The sequence below is a fragment of the Puntigrus tetrazona genome, chromosome 25 (assembly GCF_018831695.1).
Source record: "Puntigrus tetrazona isolate hp1 chromosome 25, ASM1883169v1, whole genome shotgun sequence".
Taxonomy (NCBI): domain Eukaryota; kingdom Metazoa; phylum Chordata; class Actinopteri; order Cypriniformes; family Cyprinidae; genus Puntigrus; species Puntigrus tetrazona.
Window position 1 is genome coordinate 5,966,532 of NC_056723.1, and position 23,589 is coordinate 5,990,120.

At 36.4% G+C, this 23,589-nt stretch overlaps 1 protein-coding gene across 3 annotated transcripts in view; it reads left to right on the forward strand.

Moving 5' to 3' along the window:
- The window catches only part of LOC122330900 (cytosolic carboxypeptidase 4), a 175,957-nt gene that overhangs the window by 103,615 nt on the left and 48,753 nt on the right, over positions 1 to 23,589 (forward strand). For all 3 annotated transcript variants that reach the window (XM_043228263.1, XM_043228261.1, XM_043228262.1), the window contains exon 19: positions 10,487 to 10,667. In XM_043228263.1, coding sequence (XP_043084198.1) covers positions 10,487 to 10,667 — 181 coding nt within the window. The remainder of the gene's footprint in view (positions 1 to 10,486; positions 10,668 to 23,589) is intronic.

The following is a 23,589-nucleotide window of genomic DNA, read 5'->3' on the forward strand; positions in this document are numbered from 1 at the left end:
GGAGTTGAGGAGCTTCAGTGTGGGTGGGTGGGTGGATGTATGTGGGGAGGACGCCGCTAGATGGGATGACAGTGCTTGAATCACTACCAGAAGCATATGTTGTGCCAGGAGACAAGAAGTTAAAAGAGCTAGGAGAGCGCATATGGATCGAGAGGAAGTCTGTTTTTTGTTGTTGTTGCTTCAAAGGCAACATGAAATCAAAACGAAGCTTTTTACTTATATCCTTGTCATATTATTTGATTTGGATTTATGTTCTCATAATGTCTATTGTCTATAGAAACATTACATTTATTATTTTGTCTTACAAAATAAAATGTTAAATATTAATAAACTTTAGTTTTTACATTTTATTTAATAATGTAATTATTTGACTCTGAGGATGCAAACATTTTATTTATTTATTTTTTGGAAAATGAAAATCATTACAAAGTAATATTATTATTTTATCTAATATTATTTATTTTTAAGGGACCCAGAGCATCAGAACATACTTTAAATGAAATACTTTAATCATACAGAAATTGCATTTTATTATATTTTGTATTTTTGTCTGTATGTGAATACGTTTATTTTACTGACTCTTTTTTACTGACTATTTATTTTATTCTTTTTCCAAAATAAAATATTTTAAAAAAAAATAATTAAATATGAAAAATATATATATATATATATATATATATATATATATATATATATATATATATATATATATTATATACCGTTTTATTTTCATTTTCAGGCTTTTGAAGCATCTAAACTTTTTTTTTCAATAAATAAATGGATTGATCCTCTTTTTGCCTTTTATTATATCAGTCCAGGAGTAAACAGACACACGGATGCTTAAACATCCTTGTGCAGTGACACAGACCATATAAAGCACATTTATGAAGCATCTAGCAACAGCGCTCTGTGCTTCCTGTATTGCTCTTGCATTAGTGCTGACAGGTGTGACTGTCAGCTACAGGTGACTTTGCAGAGATAGATGTCTCGGACTAAAGGAAGATCTAGAGGGACACGCTGGGACATGCTGACCCAGCTGTGGGCTACATCCACAGGGTAGCCCGGTGCTCAGCAAACCCTCCTGATGAATATGGAGGCGAGACATCTGCAGCTTGATTCCCATAGACTGACGCAGAGCATCTGGCTCAGCTAGGAGTACAGGGATGTCTCGTTTCCGATCAACCGACTGCTGACGGTCCCCGAGACACTCCGACATACTGCAAAGTGACCTGCTGACAATTCCCAATGACTGTTTTACACAGTGACCTGTTTGCTAACTTGGAACTTGTGCCATCGATCAAAGACTCTCATTTATTATCTCTTTTAAATGAGCTATGTCTGAACTTGTGTGTGTGTGTGTGTGTGTGTGTTCGTATGAGCACATTTGTGTATGCTAGTGTCCACATAATGAAAGCACACATACGGACTTTATTCAGGAATTTGATGGCTAATGAAATCGGTGACATGGAAATGATTTACCGTGATTTTAATTGAGGCGCTGCTGTTTTACCAGCATTACTTTTAAATAGCATCGTAGCATTTTAAAGACTCTGGGACTTGCTGTAATTTATTTTTAGTAGATGTCTGATAGATGATATTTTAACAACCTAATCATCTACATATCTGCAGTTATAAAAGGAAAAAGTTGTAATGGAATACATTGTTGGAATGACCTTTCAAAACAACGTTGCATTATTGAATTTCTTGTTAAAAGAAACGCTTAGAACGAAACTAATTGTGACATTTATTTATTTGCTTAATCTAACAATCGTGTCGGTTTTTCTTAAGTGTTTTTCTTTTAAAATCACAAGTACTATATTTTCTCACATTTGTGACTTTTTCTCAAAGTGTGATTTCATACCTTAAAATTGTAAAAATATTTCTCGCAGTTGGAACTATTTTTCCCAAAAGATGGTTTTAAAATACCACTGTTATAACGTTATTTTTCACAGTTGTGACTTTTTTTTTTTTTAAAGTGTGAATTTTATAGCTTAAAATCTTACAAATATTTCTCGTAATTGCGAATATTTTTTTGCAAAAGCATAGCTTTTAAGTATAGCATTCGCACATTTGTGAGATTTTGTTTGTATCTTAATATTGTGACAATAATTTTTACAATTTTTTTAAACGTGGTTTTATATCTCCTAATTAAACATTTCTTGCATTTGCAATTTTTTTTATTACAAATGCAACAATTTATCGCAATTGCAACATTTTCTCAGTTTTTTTTGTCACAAATATAAAAAAAAAATTCTAAGCATGACTTTATATCAAACTTGTAATACGATTTCTCATAAGATTTTTTTAAATTATTTTTCATAATGTTACTGTGACTATATTTCCCATATTTGAGACTCATAGCACGTTAATGTGACAGGAAATACAATTAAATCTGCATAAAATACTGTATGCAAAATACTGTATGCTAAAAATAATTTTGGTCAAACTGAACCGAACAAGTGAGCTATATCTTATAAGAGGCCAAATGTTCAGAATGTTGGTATGATAATTGTCAATTAATAAAGAATTTGCGTTTGCAACTGTAGCTTAAATTCATCGTCCAGTAGAAATGCGTTCTAGCACAGTTCTATCCAAACGTGTACAGTCTATCAAATGAGAAGAAAGCGGTTTTCCGCACAGTAGTGTTGTGACAGCCGCTGCAGCAGTCAACAGCATCCAGCGAGATTCACGTGGCTCTGTGTAAACATCAAGCCCAAAACACACACGCTCACACACACAGGGCACCTCATCCATCTGTCATCGTCCTGCTGAGTGTGTCGTCCCAGCTGACACCATGCCGAAACTTCACAGTGCATTTCATTAATCTGAACATCCGTGCAAAAAACCTCCTCCAACAGGAAGAGGCTGTGTCAGTAAATCAGTCACTGGAAGATGAATTGGTTTCAGATTGTATAAGGATCCTTTTGTTAATAAGTGTCCCTCATATACACACACACACACACACACACACACACACACACACACACACACACACACACACACACACACACACACACACACACACATACATACATACATACATACATACATACATATATATATTTTACAGATTGTCTGTCTATCATTCTATCACTCTGTCTGAAGGTCTATGTATTCTATTCTATTGCTCTGTCTGTCTTTCTATTGTTCTCTTGTTCCATCGCTGTCTGTCTGTCATTTTATCACTCTGTCTGTCTTTATTTCTATTGTTCTATCATTCTATCGCCCTGTCTATTGTTCTATCGCTACCTGTCTGTCGTTCTATCATTGTCGGCCTGTTTATTCTGTCGTTCTTTCGCTCTGTGTATTCTATTGTTTTATCACCGTCCGTCCATCCGTCATTCTATCGCTTTCTGTCCGTTCTATCGTTCTCTCTGTTTGTGTATCGTTCTATCACTCTGTCTGTCTTTCTATTGTTCTATCACTGTCTATTGTTCTGTAGTTCTTTCGCTCTGTCTGTGTATCGTTCTATCACTCTGTCTTCCAGTCTGTGTATCGTTCTATTACTCTTTCAGTCCGTCTATTCGATCGTTCTTTCGCTCTCTGTCTTTCTATCGTTCTATTGCTCAGTCTGTGTACTCTATCTATCATTCTAACCATTTTTCCGTCGTTCCGTCGTTCTGTTTTTCATTTCTATCTGTCTGTATCATTCTCTGTAACATCCATCTATGCATTCGTCCTTCCTTCCTTCATTCTGTGTGTCTGTCTTTTATCGGTTATCTGTCTTTCGTTCTAATATCGGTTTCTCTATACATCTAGCATCCTTTTTGCACTGTTCTGTCATTCTATCCGATTCATAGAAGACCCTCTAAACAATTTGAACCGAACAAACAGCTCCGAGTTTAACCCTGTCCTTGTGAACCGTACACATACAACGGCAGTCTGTGGCAACAAACCCTGACATTTGCCTGTTGGAGGATTACACCTTAATTAGCACATGGGGGTTTAGCGGCGTTAGCACACAAGCTTTGCCTTTACACATAGTGGGATTTTCATAATCACTTTACAATTTTTCTCAGATGCAGGACTTATGTGAACTCCCGTCCGCTGCATTATTGAATTAAAGGCTTCAGATATGATTAACCGTAATCATGGTGCCCCACATCAATCACCACAAACAAATTAAGCCGCTTTTATAAGCCAGTAGTGATTATGAGGTGGTGCGGGGTCACGGCTTGTTTCTGTGCGTACAAGTGAGAAAGCGACTGGACATCTTTGTGGCATGAGGACGTGTTAATATGACACGTCAGACGAGCCGTAACGGCTTTGGTTTAGCATTGAACTTGTGCAGCTGACCAGTAGAACAACATGGATTAAAGTAGCAGAAATTGAACCGGATGAACTAAACGGCTTAATTTGCAGTTGGTATTTGCATAACTCTCACAGACTTCTAATTAAACAAATCCCTTTGATTAGCTGTACCTGCAAACAACACCAGCGTGCTTTGCATTTACACTTTTATGCTGTTTCTTACAAAAGCGGGAGTGAAAATGTCTTGCAGCACTCCCTTAGTAAAAAAGATGTCACGTTGTATAAAGAAAACAATTTTAGTTGGTTGTCATTTGTGTGCACTGCCTTGAGGTGTACATCACTAAACGGAGATATACATTTTTTTGGAATTTGGGACATTTTGTGTGCAATGCAAGAAATTAAACTTTATATTAAGAAATCCCTTGTAAAAAAAAATAACCAGGAATTGAAAAATTGTGATTTCACGACATGTCAATTAATACAATTATTAGTATTAACAATAATAATAATATACTACTATATAACAATACTACTACTACTACTAATAATTAATAAATTTTTTATTATATATATATTATATATATATATATATATATATATATATATATATATATATATATATATAATTATTATTATTATTATTATTAAAACAAGAAATTCCATATGTTGTTATTTAGTGTTACAATATATAACAATGTTGTTATTGTAATAATTATCTAAAATATAAATGATCCTTTTCCATCTCGAGGTCAAATTTCTAAAAAAAAAAAAAAAAAAAAAAAAAAAGGCATTTTTAGGCATTTACACAAACTTACATGACTCAAAAACTTTCATGTTACGAAAAAGGCATTACACAATTATATAATTACATATACGTTTATTTGGCTTCGCTGTAAAAAAAAATAACGCTTTCCTGCCATCAGCAATTTAGAAATGCCTTTTGAGTGTGTGCAACAGAAATACAAGGCTCTTATCTGTTAGTCACATTGCCCATGCCTTCTGCTGACAGTCAATGATAAATCCTATTTTCAATACCTTTCTGCTTGCGTTTGACTCTACATTAACAGAGTCTGTCCTATATTGGCATGCATCCTGCAGCCTACATGCTGCTTTCCTCCTCTCTCTTTTAATATCGCCATCTGTACTGACGCTCTGTCCTTCATGTTCACACGGTCTCTTCAAATAGACATCATAACCCCTATTTCACCCACAGTCTACTGGACAGAATCCAGAAACTAGGCTACGGTATGCAAAAAATAATGACTTCACTGCTCGGTTTTACCCCCTTTTCAACTGATATGCTGCTGGAGATGACTTACATGACATTTGTAAATAATAGCCAGTCGTTTTATTTTAGGAAGAAACGGATTTGAGGACAATGATGATGATCTATCTATAAATATGTGATAAGTAATATTAAAATAATATATATATATATTCTTTTTGTATGCAATTTTTCACGATTAATCCTCTGACCCCTTTTTGCCTTTTCAAGAACTTAACAGCTCACCTCTATTGTAACCGATATTTTGAAGGCATGCATAACTACAATAAATCTGAATGCATAAAATCAAGATCGAGTCTAAATGAAGAATGCAGTTATAAAACCAGATAATATTGTTGTAAAATACAGACGACCTCATTGCAAAAACTGAGATGACCCCATTATATGTATATATAAAAAAAAAAAGACATGTACAGACACTCATAACTGTGAATCCTCTTGTCACAAAAAGTGTCTCCCCGCAGATCGCTTTTGGCGAAACTGTCACACTAAACGGGATTACGCTTGATAATTAACAACCCAAGAAATGAGCATGAGCGAGATTCCTATGAAACACTTTTAATTAATAAAAGGCTAAATTAAAAGCTGCATTTTCATAAGCTTTGCAGGGCAAATTCATCTCATGATTACAAATGGACAAGTCTGATATGTTCTAATTGGACTTGATTTGCATATACAGGAAAGGATTACAGAGATTGGTTTTGATAGCTTAAGGCTGCCTTTGTACTTTACGATCAAGAGGCGGAGACTTTTTCTCCCTGGGCATGTGTGTGAGTGAAGAGTGTGTTAGCAAATTCCACTGATGATTAAAAATGTATCGCGCATTTGAACAAAATTAGATGTCTGGCAGAAGGATGTGAGCGTTTATTTACAGAGCTTTTAAAGTGTGTAATTCTAGCAACTTAGTTTGTTATTCTGTTGATGCTCAAGAAAATCTTTACGTTTAAGTGTGGGCTTAAGTTTAGGTTGGTTTTATTAAAGAATTTACAATGCAATTCTAAGCACAGACTAAACTCTAGACATAGATTAGACACGCATGCACCTAAATTGTGGATAAACTTGATAAGTCTATGTTTAGATGCAAGTCTGAATCTAGTTGGGGTCTAGGTTCTAGGACTATGTCTGTGGACACTTTAAAGGGAAAGTCGGGTCTATGTTCGGGTCTAAGTCTGGTTGTACATCTGTAGATATTTAAAATGTGCATAATTAACTTAATTTGATAAATCTGGTTCTTTGTGTAGTTCTAGTTCTACATCTGTCTGGATCCAAATGGTTTTATGTCAGCAGTCCTTATAAAGTGTGTAAAACTCAATTGTTAAATTTGAACTTATTTGTTAGATGGGGTACGTGTTTGGCCCTAAATATTTACATTGTTAAACTTAATTTTGTAAATTGGTGTAAAACTCTGGGTCTAAGTCTGGTTGTATATTTGTAGACATTTAAAAATGTGTAAAGCTAACTTTGTGTAAGTCTGGGTCTAGGTTAAACTAACTTGATTTATAAGTCTAAGTCTGGTTGTACATCTTCAGACCTTTTACAATGTGAAAAACTAGCTTGAATTTGTAAGTCTGGTTTTATGTTTGGTTCTACAGTGCATTTGGGTGTCTTTCTAGGTCTATGCCTGCCTAAGTCTGTTTTAAGGTGTGTAAAACTTTAGTTTGGTAAGTCTTGGTTTAGATCTAGATCTAAGACTTAAGTGCAGTAAGTCTGCAGTCTAAATGTGGGCCTGTGGGTAATGCAGACATTGTGAAGTCTAATGCTACCGGCTTAAAAGGATAGTTCATCCAAAACTGAAAATTCTGTCTGACCTTCATGTCGTTTCAAACCCATAAGAACTGCTTTATCGGAAACACTAATAAAAGAAGAGCACCATGATGCATGCGTGCACGAAATATAAATGTCATTTGATGGTAAACTTTGTGAATAAGCTGCCAGCCATTAAAAAACTGATTTGGAATTATTAATGGAAAACAGTAGTTTTGAGAATGTTGGAGATTGCGATTATTACGTGAATATTAGCCAAATACCAGATGTCTACATACATGGACACTTATAATATTATAATATTATCAGGTTTGATGTTGTTGCCCTGAGAACGGTGCGAGAGTCTAGGTCTTTCTCAAAGTCTAAGAATGCCACTTCCACCTTAAATCTGACGACTGGGAAACATTTCATACTCTAGTGGATCTTTATGGAAATCGACTATACTCAAGGAACCCATGAAACCGGTGTTTTTTCTCTACATAATGTGCAGTATCATAAGCCCTACTTTCAAAAGCCTTTCCTTTGAACGTCTTAAGTGCCGTTCAACAGGGGCACATAAACCTGGCTATTTAAACCCTGACGCACACACACACACACACACACCACACAATCATAAGTGAAGTGAGCACGTACACACACACACACACACACACAAATAGGAAGGAGATAAACCAGCATGTTTTAGGCTATGTCAGTGGGAGGCAAGTTTGCTCAGATAGCAGCAGGAGAGACAAAGACACAAAAAGGAGTTTTCGTGCCCTCTCATCTTCCCTGTTTCCTTTTTATTTTCTGTTTTTACTTCTCTTGCTCTTTCTCTGTGTACAGTTTGGGTTGAAGTCGACTGTGTGCCAAAGACTCCTCCGTACAAGGAGTGAAAGCCCGGCTCTTAAAGGATTGGGCTGTATTCTTCCCACTGGGAACGTGGGAAGACTGATTTGTGTGGTAGCGGCAGAAAGATCTAACGAAGGACTCCATTCTCTCGTAGCTTCACGAAGCACTCCCACGTCTTTGTACACTCGCTTTGCGTGCGTGGCAAATAACGTATATTTTATTGGGCATTTAGCAGTGTAAACTCGCAAATGGGATCAGGGCAGAAATACACATGGAATGGATATGTGGAGGTTTCTTTTCACAGACGGATAAAAATAGCCCCTTCAGCTTGTTTGCTGCAGTTCGGTAGGATGGAGCGGTGAAAAATGGATGCGCAGGAATACAAGTGAGAGAGTGTGATGAAGGACAGATGGAGGGAGAGTTGAAGTGGGGAGGACAGAGGGTTTGCTGGCAGAACTTCATCAGGAGATCAGCCGAATGCATCGAGGGCCTAAAGTCTCTGATTCCGACTCGAATTAGAATTTAAATTATCTTGGTTTTTGCGGTACCGGAGCAGGCGGCTCTTGAGGGGAATTGAGCGCGTGCACCAAGCTGATCTGATATTTATCAAGCATATTTTATATTTAGGACACTTTTGTCAGGGGCACCTGCTTTTTCGTAGTGTTGATAGTTATTTTCGGCATTGAAACGACATCGTTCTCCATAATGAACCTACGTGTGTCATGTAAGGGTCAATAATGCGACCTATTTGTTAACATGCGTTTAATCAGTTTAATTAAATACGTTTTTGTTGACTTTAGTGGATCACAAAAATCACGGTCCGGGATCGGTTTCGAGAAAAAAACGTTTTCTTTTCGTTTATTGCTAAAAAGCTTACTTTAAGGATTTCTATACCCCACAGAAACTACCATCTTAACTTCTAAAGTCAGTAGCTAATACAACGAGAACAACTGCACAAATTACAAAGATAGATGAACAGCCTGTAACATGAAATGATAGGCTAGGGACAGTAACAGTAGTGTTTAGGTGCAGAAATGCATTAATTTAGTGGAAAATAACACAGTAACGCTTACTGCATAAATTACAGATTCATCTTTTAAGCTGTGGTGACGTTCGATTAGCAGACCAGACAGAAGTAGGTATTTCTAGGCTGCTGTCTAAGACTAAATGCGCGGACCTAATACAGTCGTGCATTTGGTTTCTTTCGTCAGCTGTATACATTAACTAACCTACTGTGTTTACCGGAATGCCAAATAAATGAATACACAGGAACACATTATTCAAACATATTTTTTGCCAAGCCATGTTATTTCGGAAATAAAAGATGAGTTAAAAGGCACGCAATACCAGGTCTATTAAAACTTTTTAAACACACCGCGGCTTCTTTATTTTTTTTATTCTTTGTTCGTGACTATGCTAATTTGCTCTGCACTTGGTATATCGGGTTGTTTTCGATATGTAAATGAAATGTTGCATCCGCATACTTTAACATGTGCGTTGTTAGAAATTTCCCTTAGTTTCCGTCTCATGTTTGATTGTGTTTATTATGTTCAAGTGTGTCATTTATTAGCCCCGTTATGCTCCCTTTATAAGTTATATTCGGTTCAGTGTCATCCGTTCTCGTATATACTCTTGTCTGTGTTTTTTTTATTATTTTAAAATAATTTTTTTCATCATCTCGACTATCCTTATTCCTCATTGACCCTTTAGCTGAATGCAGAATTGTAGGTCACACGCTATTCATGACAAACGTATGCCATTCATCGTTAAGGCAAAAGGCAGCTATAATGGCATTATCTCATTTTACGGCTCAAAAAAGAAAAGAAATCACTCCAGCCTAATTGCATGGACGTATTCATATTCAATTAAATACAGAAAATGAAACGGAGCCGGTGAAAGAGCGCATAAACAGAGGCCATGCAGAAACTCATTATGAAATCATCAATACCAGAATCGCACAAATTAGTCGCCCCTTCTGCTGTCTTTTGTGGGGCGGCAGCCAGGGCCATAATAGTCAAGCTAAATTAAATTTTAATGTGTTTTTGATAAGCTTTGTCCATCTCTTTTGGCTTTGTAAACTTGCTCAGCAAGGTGATGTAATTTCCCCGTCCAGATGAAACGAGTCGAGGGAGACGTCGAGTGAAAATCTGACATGGCATAATTGCCGTGTAATGTTGTGACAGCGAAGCGTCACACTGATTTAGTAGCTTTCTCCTGTTTAAAACATGAGCAATCCACAATGCAAGCTTCTCGTGCCACATGTTATCTTTTACAGGTGTTAGCTACATAAGTGAATCGTTAAGCAGCATATTTATACGTCACAACCTTCTTTTTTCATATTCATGGTTCTTTTAGGCAACCGGCCATGCGTGGTGCTGACAGCGAGGGTTCATCCAGGTGAGAGCAATGCCAGCTGGGTACTGAAGGGCACGCTGGAGTTCCTGTGCAGCAGTGATCCTGTAGCTGAGAGCTTGAGAGAGGCCTACATCTTCAAAATCATCCCCATGCTTAACCCTGACGGGGTCATTAATGGCAAGTATGTAAACATAAATGGACAGTGTGCTTGTAAAATACGAAAACGTTTAGTTTAGTCTGTAATACGGACACTTTGCTCATTCTGTGTTATGTGATTTTAGAAGTGTTTGACGAGGAACATTTGTTTGAGAACCTTTGCGTGTGTGTATGAAGGAGGCGCTTGTAAATTGAACAGGAACTTCCAGTTTTATGGAAGAGGGGGGCATGATTAATTTGTTTCAAGTTTTACATTTTAAGTTCATTTTTTAGGAATATATTGACCTATATTTTTGCAAGATTACAATTACATAGCAGATACTCTTTCTTCATGGTGTGTGTGTGTATATATATGTGTGTGTATATATATATATATATATATATATATATATATATATATATATATATATATATATATATATATATATATATATATATATATATATATATATATATTATGTGTGTGTGTGTGTAGAAAGAGTGTACATTTATTAAAAATGTAAACAAATTATCATAATTATTATACTTTATTATATTTATGATTTAAGTTAACTGTAAACAAATATTGACATTTGTGTTTAATTTAATAAGCTGATTGTGAACATATATTCAAATAATTTTATCCATGTATACAGATCAATCGATAGACATGTAGACAGATTGATTGATTGATTGATTTCCTTTTTCTCAGTGACAGGCCACACCGTATTGTTTTAAACTAAAAATCTTTCCATCATAGCCTGCAGGTTATATATGACCTCTTACTGTAATATCAGCGTGGCAGGTCCCTGCGTTTGGCACTAGAATATTCATGCTTGCCTTGGGCATGTGTAAGCAGGCTATTTCTTCCCGCATGAAAGTTCAGCCACCGTCTTGTCCAACAGAGCCGCACACATTAAGGCAGTCACCTTTTTGCCCTTGGAATCGAGTGCTGAAATGAAAAAGACAAATGCCAGCGTGTTTTAATCTACCGGATATCGCCATATCTCCCCTGCTGTTCCCAGCTAGATAGTATTTACATGTGTAAAACCAATACAGAGGTCAACCGTGTGTCCGTCCCTATTTAAGAGCTCTCCTCCTCAGCTTATCAACACTCTATTCACAGTCAAGGAATGATCGATTCTCCTCGCAGCTTCCTCACAACCGAGGGTGACCTGATTTCCTCGCCGAGAGGCCGGGGTCTCCTCCGTTGCGTGGCCTCTTCCTTATCTCCAGTCATGTGTACAGGAGCTTCTGTATGGGGCTCTATTGATCAGGCATGCTAACTGTATTAGAGGGGATGTTCGGAGAATGGAGGTGTAGATCAGTGGGCGGCCAGTTAAAGGAGACTGGAGAACCAGGATTTATTCCTCCAGTGACCTCATAACAAGACTGTGGATGATAAAGACATGATCTCCTGAAGTTATAGGCTCTAAGTCTGGAACTGGGCAAGAGCCAGATTGGTTTTTGCGAATTCTGGGTTATTTATAGACAAGAGAGTTGGGGAAGTGAGGTAGGGAGTCGACATGCGTAGTTGTAATCGCAGATTCAAGCCCTTAAAAGGATATTTCTCAAAAAAAATTTAATTATAAAAAAAAATAATCTAAAAACAAAAAAATTATTTCCATTTATTTTAGTAAATCCCCTAAATTGGATGGACTGTTTTAGTGACTCCTTACTTACTGATTAAAATGTAACTGTTATCTCTTATGAAATATAATTTAAATGTATGATATATATATACATAATTTTTTTTTATTTATTTATTTTATTTATTTTTTTCATAATCAATGCTAGGTAGATTAGCATAGTTACAAATTGTAGTCCATTACTGATTCCAAATTATGTCAAAGTTTTTTTTTTTTTTTTTTGTTTTTTTATAATGTCATCCATTATATTACACATTTTGGTAATATAATTAGACTGTTTTTAAATTACTTTTAGGTTTTTGACCCAACTTGTTTAAGTGTAAGAAATAGAAAAGAGTAAGACGATATATTCATTTCCTTATTAATAACATGAAGTGCATTAATCATTACATTTAGATCAAGGTTTCCCAAACTGGGGTTTTGTGAAGGAATAATAAATGATTTGCATTATTAATTTCTAATATTTGCAACCAATATAAATGTGCAATACCCAGAAAGGGGTTTAACTTTTTGGGGGGTTTTTATAGACAAGAGTAGAGGAGGTGGGGTTGAGACGCAAACCTAAATAATAGTAATCGCAGTACATACTATTAAAAAAAAAAAAATCCAATTTGTTCACTTTCACTGTATGGACAAAAACAGTTGATGCATTCTTCAGACTACAGGTTGAAATGAGGGCGAGTAAATTTATCGTAATTTTGATGTGAACTATCCCTTTAAATGACACAACACGTGCACCGATTCAATCCCTCACTCTTATTGAACCCATTCAGTGTTTGTTTTCCCATGAGCCCTCACAAATTACCGTGACAAATTTAGATTTCACTTCAACAATGCACAAATTCAGCTTTAGGTTATTACTTCCTGCGTGGGGGACCTTTATTAACAGTTTCAGGGCAGCTTGTTGCTTGGTGACAGGTCTTAGGTACGTGGGAGAGCGTTCAATGCCTTTAGCACTGATCTCACATCCTCAATAACACACTGTCGACACTGAAAGTGATGTAGGTGCAGTCAGAAAGCAACATTAATGTATGCATTGTGCATTTAGATAAATAACCTTGTAGTTTTATTCAATTTCTTACTGTTAGTGTACTCAAAAGCTCAAAGTTTAGCAACCGAATTCACAAATGTACCTCCATAAAGTCCACCGCGCGCTTAGAAAGCGGCAGAACTCACCTTTAAGATTGGACGTCTTCTAAATATGGGTACTTTCGTCAGTTTCATTTATATGGTAATGCAGTATTGCATAGATATAAATACAGCGGTGTTGCAAGCCCTTTGAAATGGAAATGACAATGTGTGAAAAGGTCACATTTGCTTCCATCAAATTCATCACAGACTTTAGAAATTTTCGAAAGGAAATATCCATAATGTAGGTCAAGGGGTCTGATGGTTTGTGAAACCCTGTGTCCGTTTTAAATCATATTTTAACACGGAGGAAAAAGTGTTTATGAAGCTGTGAAAGCAAAGTTCATTGTGAAACGCTATTAGCACAAGCCGTTTTACAGTACTGTTAGATAATATAATACGATTATGATTACTTTAGACTTATATTTGTGGCTTACTGGCCGTAAAATTAGATAATAATCAGTAATGGCTAGTTATATAGAATACTTATGCTTAAAAGCTAATTTTCATCAAATTAGCATTATATAAATGCCATTATTTACTTTAGAAACATATAAAGCAGCTTCTGTCTGCAGATAGTTTGAGTGTATTATTTTTAAACCACTTAAATGTGTCCAAGAAACACTGAAAAGTATACTTTTTTAGTAGCACTTTTTTTTTTAAGTTGCTTTCTCTGCTCCGTTTACATAGCATGTAGCATTAGCATTCACAGAAATTTGTGTGATTCTCTTGAGATTGTAAATAGACAATTCATTCAGCATTATTTTGTTTACTGCAACAACAGGGAGATGTGAATATTGTAAAATTATTACAATTTGTAATAACTTTTCTGATTTCTGTTGTAATGTATGGCAAAACTACATTTCCAGCAGCCATTAGTGTCACAGTGAAGCTATTGTTTGTGTCTGGTTTTACAATATTTATTTGAAACTTCTCAAATGCAGTGTGTATGCTTGCTGATAACAGTGTAAAGTTTAGCTCTCTCAGTGCTGGGTATGTCGTTAGCATTGCCTCAGTGTCACCAAGCAGCTATCGTTTGTGGCTAGTTTTACAATGTATTAATTTTAAACGCCTCAAATGTGTACACAAACCAATGACAAGCTCACAGGTGTACTCATTTATTTGAGCTTGCTGATAAACGGTGTGAAGTTAAGCTCTCTCTCTCTCAGCTGTTTATGTAGCATGTAGCATTAGCATTCACAAAGATCTTTGAGCTTCTCTTGTTGAAACTATCCGTTCAGCAATCTCTTGTTGACTGCAGGGACCAGGAGATGTAAACGGATGTGACTTGTGACAAACAGCAGTTTGGCGTCTGGTGTTATCTTGGCGAGCGACACGTCGGGGGGTGAGATTACAGAGCTCACTTCCTGCTCTGGCTTAGCATGGGACGAAACAAGAGGTGTGAACAGACTCAGGCTATGTTTTCATCTCTGGGTGTATTCATCACAGAGGCTGTTGTCAAAAGCGTCTCTCGGTAATGTCAAATAGAATTGGGTTTCCGACATCGTGAACTCCCATACGAATTGCACATCAGCTGTACATAGCCTGCAGCGCCGTGTCCCAGTGTTCCTGATCAGCTTCCCCGCTCATACTTCTCGCACTAAAAGCTGGACTGGTAAACATGAAGCATTGATGAATTCAGTGGCCCACTGGCATCAATCTGGACTTAAAGGGAGAGTTGAAAATTCTGTCATTCTTTAATTACTCACCTTCATGTCTATCCAAACCCATAAGATCTTCATTCATCTACAAAAGATATATTTTTGATGAAATCAGAGGAAAAGTATTCTCGTATCTTCATAACATAAGTCACATGGACTATTTTAACGATATCCTTCTTTCTGGGCCTTGAATGTGTCAGTGTTGCTGTCTATGCAGGGTCAGAAAAGATGAATCCAAAGATGAATTAAGATTTTACAGGTTTGGAAAACCTTGAAGGCGAGTAATTAATGACAGAACCTTCAGTTTTAAGCTTTAAGTGTAATTACAATTAATCAAAAGTTATGTGGTTGTTACATTTTAATGTGTCTAAGTTTTATTGCTAATTATTGACAAAATTCACTTACATTCAATACATGGTATTGTTCAAAAGTTAGGTTAAAGTTGTATATATTATAATTTTTTATATATATATTTTTGAAAGAATACCGTCATAGTCAACATACATACAAACAAAAAAAAAACACTGGAAACGCAAAAATGGGTTTTGTTAACTAACCCTACTTGTGACCCACTAGTCAACTTTTTGTTGAGACAACCAACTAGTTCAATTATCTAAATATCTCAATTTGTACATCCTAGAGCAAACAATCGAACATTCAAACCTGAAACTGTCCTTAACTAGGCCACATGGTAGACATTTTGTTTCTGTCTTAATTTTCTCTCGGCCAAATATTTTGCATTCACCGGAGAGGACAGCTGTATCTGATTCACTGATTATTGGACATATTTGACAACTATTCCACACCTATTCCCCAGGCCAGCGTCAGCTTGGCACATTGCAACCATTTAGGGCAATTCGCATGAATCATCGGCCCGACGTCTGGCACGGATCAGGCTGCGCTCAGCACAGTTGAGCGGGCATCTGCCAGCGCTTTCTCTTACCGTGGCGAATAACCAGATGAGGTCTCTCATAAGCCACCAGTGCTCGTGTGGGCTAAGAACCCAGATATGGCATTGGATAAGAATGCAATGGACTTGTTTGCTCGAATAAAGACTCCGTAAAACGGACCAACAGACAAGCAGTAAATCATGCTTTGTTAGTTCAGATTCAAGATGGAGTTTAATTATGCCTGAAATTGAATTTGTTTGACCACTGTGACTAGTGGAAGCTTGAAGGCTGTGATGTATCATTTTGGTCTGAAGAGTCGAGGGAACTTTAAAGGCTTTTCACCGGCCTGTCAAGAGGGTTTTAGAGGTAATGGTCTCTTTTGTGCATGCTAGCTGGGATGCCAGCATTTTTGAGCGTTGTGTGTTCACCGTCATGGCATGTTCTAGAAAATTGGCATCGAGAAGATGAAACGACTGAGTTTGTGCAGCGTTTGTTTAGTAAATGAGTTCAGTGAGTAGATTCTAGATCTTATTGGCTACAGTATATAGGACTCATCTGTGTAGAAGGACTTAAAACCTTTTTTCTTATCCTACTGAATACAGCTAAGCACAGATGCTCAGTTGCAACTTCGATGTCAATTTTGTAGATGTTTTGTCTACATAAGTAGTTGGCAAAAGATAAGTCAACCATCTAGTCAAGAACTATAGGGCAGTTTGTTTTATTTGGCGTCTTACCTGCATTATAAAACTGGATATTTTTGCCAAATATCGTATCCAAACAATTCCATTCCAGTCATTAGAAAGTTTATTTTTACAGCTTTCAGATGATGTTAAAATCTCATGAAAAAAAAAGACCCCCATGACCCCCATGTTGTCCAGGATCATATATAAAATACTGTTAGATTTTGTTGATTTAATTTTAATAAATGTAATTTTATTTTATTTAAAAAGAAAATATATGAAACATTTTATTCATTATTGTTTCATATTTTTTGATTATTGTTTGCTTTTAATGTAACAAAATGTAAAAAACATTGACATGTTTCCATTGAATTCTCAGTGAAAGGGATTCTCAGTATCAATGAAAAGTCAGTATTGTCCGTTGAGAACATTCATCAGGACTTAAATGCTGCTAATGTTACATGCAACTTTACATGGCCATAATAATACAAATGTCTTTGAGAAACTTTCATTCCAGCTGTCAGCTGTCTAGTGATGTTAATAATGTCTATGTAATTGAGCTAAGCTACTTCAGGGTTTTCAATAGCGTGACTCTAGATTCTTATACATTGAAACTTGCATGGATTATTTCTGAAAGAAATTAGTCATTCGTGGGTCCCTTTTTTTTTGCAAACCTCTTGATAGGTTAGAAATTGCGAGAAAATCGGCCTTGATGTTTCTAGCGATTTTATGCAACTCCATAACTCAGTGGCACCAAAAACCTCATGTTCCATTCAATCTCAAGTAACTTTCCATCCATTATACAAGATTTTCTCTTTTCTTGCCCATGCCCAAATGTACTTGGTGACCATGACGAGGTGAGTCAGTTTTAGCTGTACCCAGCACCACACAGAGCACTAATTCACTTCTTCAACTTTCTGCCTGTTGCTGACACTCAAGAACTCTCTGGTGACAGCTTTCAGGTAATGAAATAACCTAGCCGGGATATTCTTTACCCCTGTCAGGGACACAGAGTACAATGCTGTCACGTCAATGGAAATGATTCAGCTCCGTAAAGCGAGAGAAACACTGAAATATTTGGCCCCAGCAGGGTACGGTTTTTCTGGCTGTTAAAGTCTTGGGGCGTGAAGTACCCTTGCCCCTCTGCAGACAGGAAGTTTGAGTTAGCGTGACCCTGTTCAGCTGCTGGTGCTGACGCAGATTCTGGCTTTATTCTCAAGGTATTGTCCCCCTGGACAAACACGACACCTGCTGCAGAAGAGGAAGTGGGATGTTATGTTGTAAGTTTCTCCTGAGAAACTAGCCTTACGTTTGCTCTACTTAACTCTCTATTTTACTCTATTTGTTAGTACGGTCCTAGCTAGATTAGATGTTAAGGTTACATTTTCTAATTGAAATAAGTCAACCGACTAGTCAAGAACTGAAGTGGGAGTTGGAGCAAGTTTTATTTGCAATGTACAGCAGTTCTAGTCCTAAAAGCCGAAGGGATTTTGTTTTAATTTTCTTTTTACAACTGTTTTTTTTTTTAAGTAGTATTTACAAGTAGTATGTAATATGTTTCTCAGAGGAGAAGCAGGTTAGGGATTTGTTGTACTTTACTCTTACTATTTCTCTTTGTTCATTAAAATCTACAGTACATTGTTAAATTAATTACAGATGTTAAGCATTTTGAATGTTATGTCTAGTTAGTTGATGATTTATTTGCACTATATAGTATTTAATAGGCAAAGGGTTTTATTTATATATATATATATATATATATATATATATTATAGCATTTACCCTCTCTCCGCAGAGTTTCCCACTGGCTTTCACCCCTAACACCAAAACAAAAACCAACCAAAGTAATCCCTCCTAACAAGGATTTGTTTCCCGGTTGTCCCTCTGGAAACCTGGAAACAGTTTTTGTTTAAACAATCACTGTAATCTCCAGCGCACACCCCATCTGTCCTATCGGCCTGTTTTCCAAAGCCTGCAGCCACTCATTTCCGGCCCTGGTGTTTGTTTTTTTCTTTTCGTTCGTATGTTTTTCCCTAGATGGGATGAAAAACAACAGAACGGTTCGAAACATCTCAGGATGAGACGGTTTGTGAAGCGTTTGTTCTCGCCGGGAGTGCCATGATCGTTTTATGGTACATCGCGCCGCGTGAAAAGGCACCAAAGCGTGGATTGATTCATACCGTGTCACACGTGAGGCAAACACAGACCGGTGGTCGACTTCCTGTCTGCGATCGCAACCCCGGAGATGGTTAGAAGTGGGCTGAGCTGTATTAAAATGTTTTGATGCATGGGGGCGGTCCTGCGTGCGACAATGACATATTGTGGAGGCCCCCGTGGGCTGTAGGCAGACAGGTAGAAGACAAATGGATATCGGCCCGTGCTGTTCATCATTCCGTTGGGCTAACGGTGACCACAGCCAACTTACCTCAGCCAAGCCCCCACCATCTTCAGCTCCTCCTCTCTTTGGTCTTCCTCTGAGGTGTTTGGTTGTGGTGGAGATGATGGTCACCCGGTGTTCATTTGTAGAGTTTGTTTTTAGCTGTTCGTTTTTGTCATGGGAAATTGTATATATAAAAAAATGCATTATTAAATGCATTAAAATTCATAATTTATTACTACTATTATTATGTCTTTGAGGTGTAAACAGAGTGTCATAGAAACTATTTTTGTAAGCATTTTGCATAGATAATATGGTAAGTGTTCGCATTGGTCCAAAAATCTCATTTATTTTGGTTTCAGTTCATTTGTATCCATTTATTTTCTTTTTCACTGACTAGAAAATAACCATCTCCACTGTTTAGTCTCAGACCACTATCACTTATTATGTTGCCTTTGAAAAGCGTTTTCTGTTGGTTTTAGCCCTTATTGGTAGTTTTAAGAGAAGCCATAATGCGAGTCAACAATCAATAGCCTTTTGATATTGACCAGCCTGTGGCGTAACTCATTTTTCACATGTGGAGGCATTCAATCTCTCACGGTGAGCTCTCATGTTTATAAGCTGCTGGATGTCACCCTAAAAGAGAAACACACGATCAAAGGATATTAAATGGAGGGGGATGGAGAGGTCATGCACAACTGAAGAAGTCGCTCCTGTCCAGAACAAATGGCTGTGACCTGGGGACATCCATCTAACTGCTTTTCTAGAGTTGCTGATGGTCGAAACCAGAGGCGTGAAGATCATCCGCTAGCTTGATCCGATGAAAGAACGCAACCACAGACCTTAGCTGATTTATTTAGACAAAGATGTTACTATCCATACCGTGCAAGGTAAATTAAACGTAACCAACACCTTGAAGTGCGATATCTCCAGGGAGTGATGTTTGATCTGTATCGAGCGTCTGACCTTCTGCTTTATAATCTATCCATTTGTGTTCTACACTTGGATCTGAAACCAACCGTCCCCTATTATCAGAGAGCTGATGTATGTTGATTATTTTTTTCTAAGCGACCATAAATTCAGACTATTGATTATCTATGCTTAGTACAGAAAATATGTCGATGAGATTCTAATGGCTTCTATGGCAGCAGCTGTGTTACTGATGTGAGGTCAAAATGTTGGTTAATCTGATGAAAGAACACAGTGCTGCTGCCTTGTGCAGTGAGTTGTCTTCTTCGGGTACGATTGGTTCCATAACCGTTATCAAACACGTAACCCTCTGTATTAAAGAGAATAAAAGAAATAATTTCATGTACTCAACCTAAAAAGGATAGTTCAACCAAAAATGTGAAACTCTTTCATTAATTACTCGCCCTCATGTCGTTCCAAACCCGCAAGATTTTAGTTCATCTTTAGAATACAAATTAAAATGTTTTGGATTTAATCCGAGAGCTTTCTGATCCTCCAAAATAGTCCTTACAAGTTTGAACATTCTGATTGAACCACTGATGTCACATTGACTACTTTGACAACGTTTTTGGTACCTTTCTGGGCCATCAGCATATGACGACCCTTGCTGTCTATGGGAGGATCAGAAAGCTCTTGAAAGAAATCCAAAACATCTTCATTTGTGTTCCGAAGATAGGTTTGGAACAATGATATTTAACCTCTTAAGACCTGAGAAAAAAGTTTTAGGAAAAAAAATAAATCCATAAGTTGTGCTATGTCCTCATTTGACGACATCAGGAATCAGTTTCTTAAATTTTTTTTGTTTTCTCATTATATACAATGTATCTATAAACTATTAATGTGTTTTTGGGTCAACATATCATTAAAAATGAAAAATGTAATATAGAATGTATAGAATGTAGAGTAATAATTAACAAGATTTTTATAATATATCATATTTAACAATACTGAAATATAATTTCTGTCCCTATTCATTTGTTATATCTTCCAAAATGCGTAATAAACATGCTTTTAGTCCCGATGTCCTCATGAGTAAACGTATGAAATCAACATCCAGTTTTGTAATAGAAAGTTACATATTGTTTTGAAACCCTATAACATTTTCCTGAGAGGATGATTCATGCCACATAATTTAAAAATTGATTGATTAGAATGATAAAATAAAAGATTTTGTAATTATTTTATTTCTATAAGAGTGTCACTAAATTATTTCAGACATTTCTGAAGACCAAGGAGAGCGAGTGATCATGGTGAAATAATGCTGAATTATTCAGTATCTCTGAAAAGCCCTGAATGTGCTCTTTACAGGACATCCAGACTTAAAACTGTGACATGTATAGAAATTCACAGAAATATAATGCCCTCATATGAGGACACGGGGTCTTAAGAGGTTAAACTCATATTAGACACTTTAAACTTTGAATAAAGCACATAAATGTAAATTTTGTGTTTTGTTTTTCTAGCCGCAACGATGTGGAATTTTGCACTCTCACTTCTGGTTAGGACAAAAACTCTGATTAACATGGAGGATTTGTTTTTGGCTGACCTTATCTTTTAGTGTTGTTTCAAACCCTTTTAACATTCTCAATGAATGCACAATGAAGATCTAAGACAGATGTTAGGATTTCCACTGACTAATTATCACAGACTTATCAGTTTGTTTCTCACCCAAAGGTTTCGTGTGACTTCAGACTTGGAAGTTAATGGAAAAGATCCACTTTTGCGATACCTTTAGGTGCTTTTGCTTCTTTTTAAAAGCTTAAAATCGCCAGTCCCAATTGCATTTGCATGGAAAAGAAGTTCAGTGAACAATATCAGAACTGAACTGTCCCAAAAATAGAATAGGGTATAAGGGATAGGTCACGTAAAATTGAAAATTCTGACCCTCATATCGTTCCAAACCCATCAGATCTTCTGAACACAGATTAAGATATTTTAGATGATATTTTAGGGGGATGAAGAGGTCGCCCCTGTCCAGAAAGAATGGCTGTGTCATGGGGACATCCATCTAACTCCTTTTCTGGAGCTGCTGATGGTCCGAACCAGAGCTTTCTGACCATGCATAGACTCCAATGCAACTACCACTTTCAAGGCCCTGGAAGGCAGTAAAGACGTTGTTAAAATGGTCCATGTGACATCAGTAGTTCAACCTTCATTTTATGAAACCACTTTTGCTTTTACAAAAGGTTCACACTTGATATTGCTTGAAGACAGGGAAATTTCAAAGCACGCAGTGAGGCACTGGCCAAATCAAAGCTGACAGAAAAAGATGATGGGCGAATACTATTCTGAGCTTATCTTTAGGAGAGAGCACAGCATGGTCCATTTATCATAGAGTGGGGAAAAAGACAAGGAGGATGATGAAATTGACCGAAGATACCGAACGGCATGCAACTTTTCATGCTTGGAGAGATGCTTTATGATTGGATGGTATGCAAGATACCTTTTACCTTATTTTGATTCAAGTCGTCCCTCTTTCTCAAAGAAGAGCGTGCTATTAGGTTTGGCCTCAACTGTCCATTTTTTTTCTGTTCCACAAGCTATCTGGCTGCCAGAGGCTGTGGGACCTGCTGTTGGCTCCAAGATTAGGATTGTGCTGGCAGCTCCATCCATTTAGTTTACACCAGAGTCCAGCAGACCAAGCCCATGTAACACATTGCATCCTGGGGCGGTTGATCAGTCACAATGGATGGGACATGATGAGATAGAAAAAGGGTCTTGGGTCCAATCTCAAGGCCCTTGTCACCATCCCCCGGGCTCTATTTAACACCCTTCTTATAGTGATTGGAAGTCTGATTTATTTCTGTGAATAAGTCCTTTTAAAGTGGTGTTTTTTGTTTTTTTTTGAATCAGGGTTACATAATTAGCTCGTCATGTTGTCCTCTATATCCTGGCATTGCACATTAAATGCTTTAAAACGCATAATACTGTTTATTGCTTTTTATTAGTTTTATTAGCCTTATTAAATTTTATTAGTTAGGCTATCTATTGTAGTTTTATGTGTCAGTTCTTTTGTTGCACCCATGATTCAGCTCATAAATACACTGTACAAGAAACAATACAGAAGTTTGTTTGTTCCATGCTTTAATATATACTTTTAAGTGCTATTTGTTTACTAGTTTTTTTTATAGATTTATTGTGCATTTACTTGTTTATTTTGCTGATTTTTAAATATTATAATTGTATTTATTTTGGTCTTTAGTTATTTTACTACAACAAGTTTAATAATAACTAATTTCTTTTATTTAAATTTGTTAATTGTTTTATTTTTTAATTCTTTTTTTAATCATTACAGTTAAAAAAAAAAAAAAAAAAAAAAAATATATATATATATATATATATATATATATATAAATATTTATATTTGGTTGTATTTATATTTTACATTTTCATGTCTATAATTTTTTTATTTTAGTTTGTCATTTAGTGCAACTTCTGCAATAGATGAAATTAAGTTTAGTTTTTTATATACATATTAATGTTCTTTCAACAGCAACAAAAAGATAGAAAAAAACTATACAGATTCATTAATTTCATTCACTCATGTTTATTAAATCTTTGTGCATTTAAAACACATTTCTGATCATTTAATTCAGTTCAATTCATATTAAATT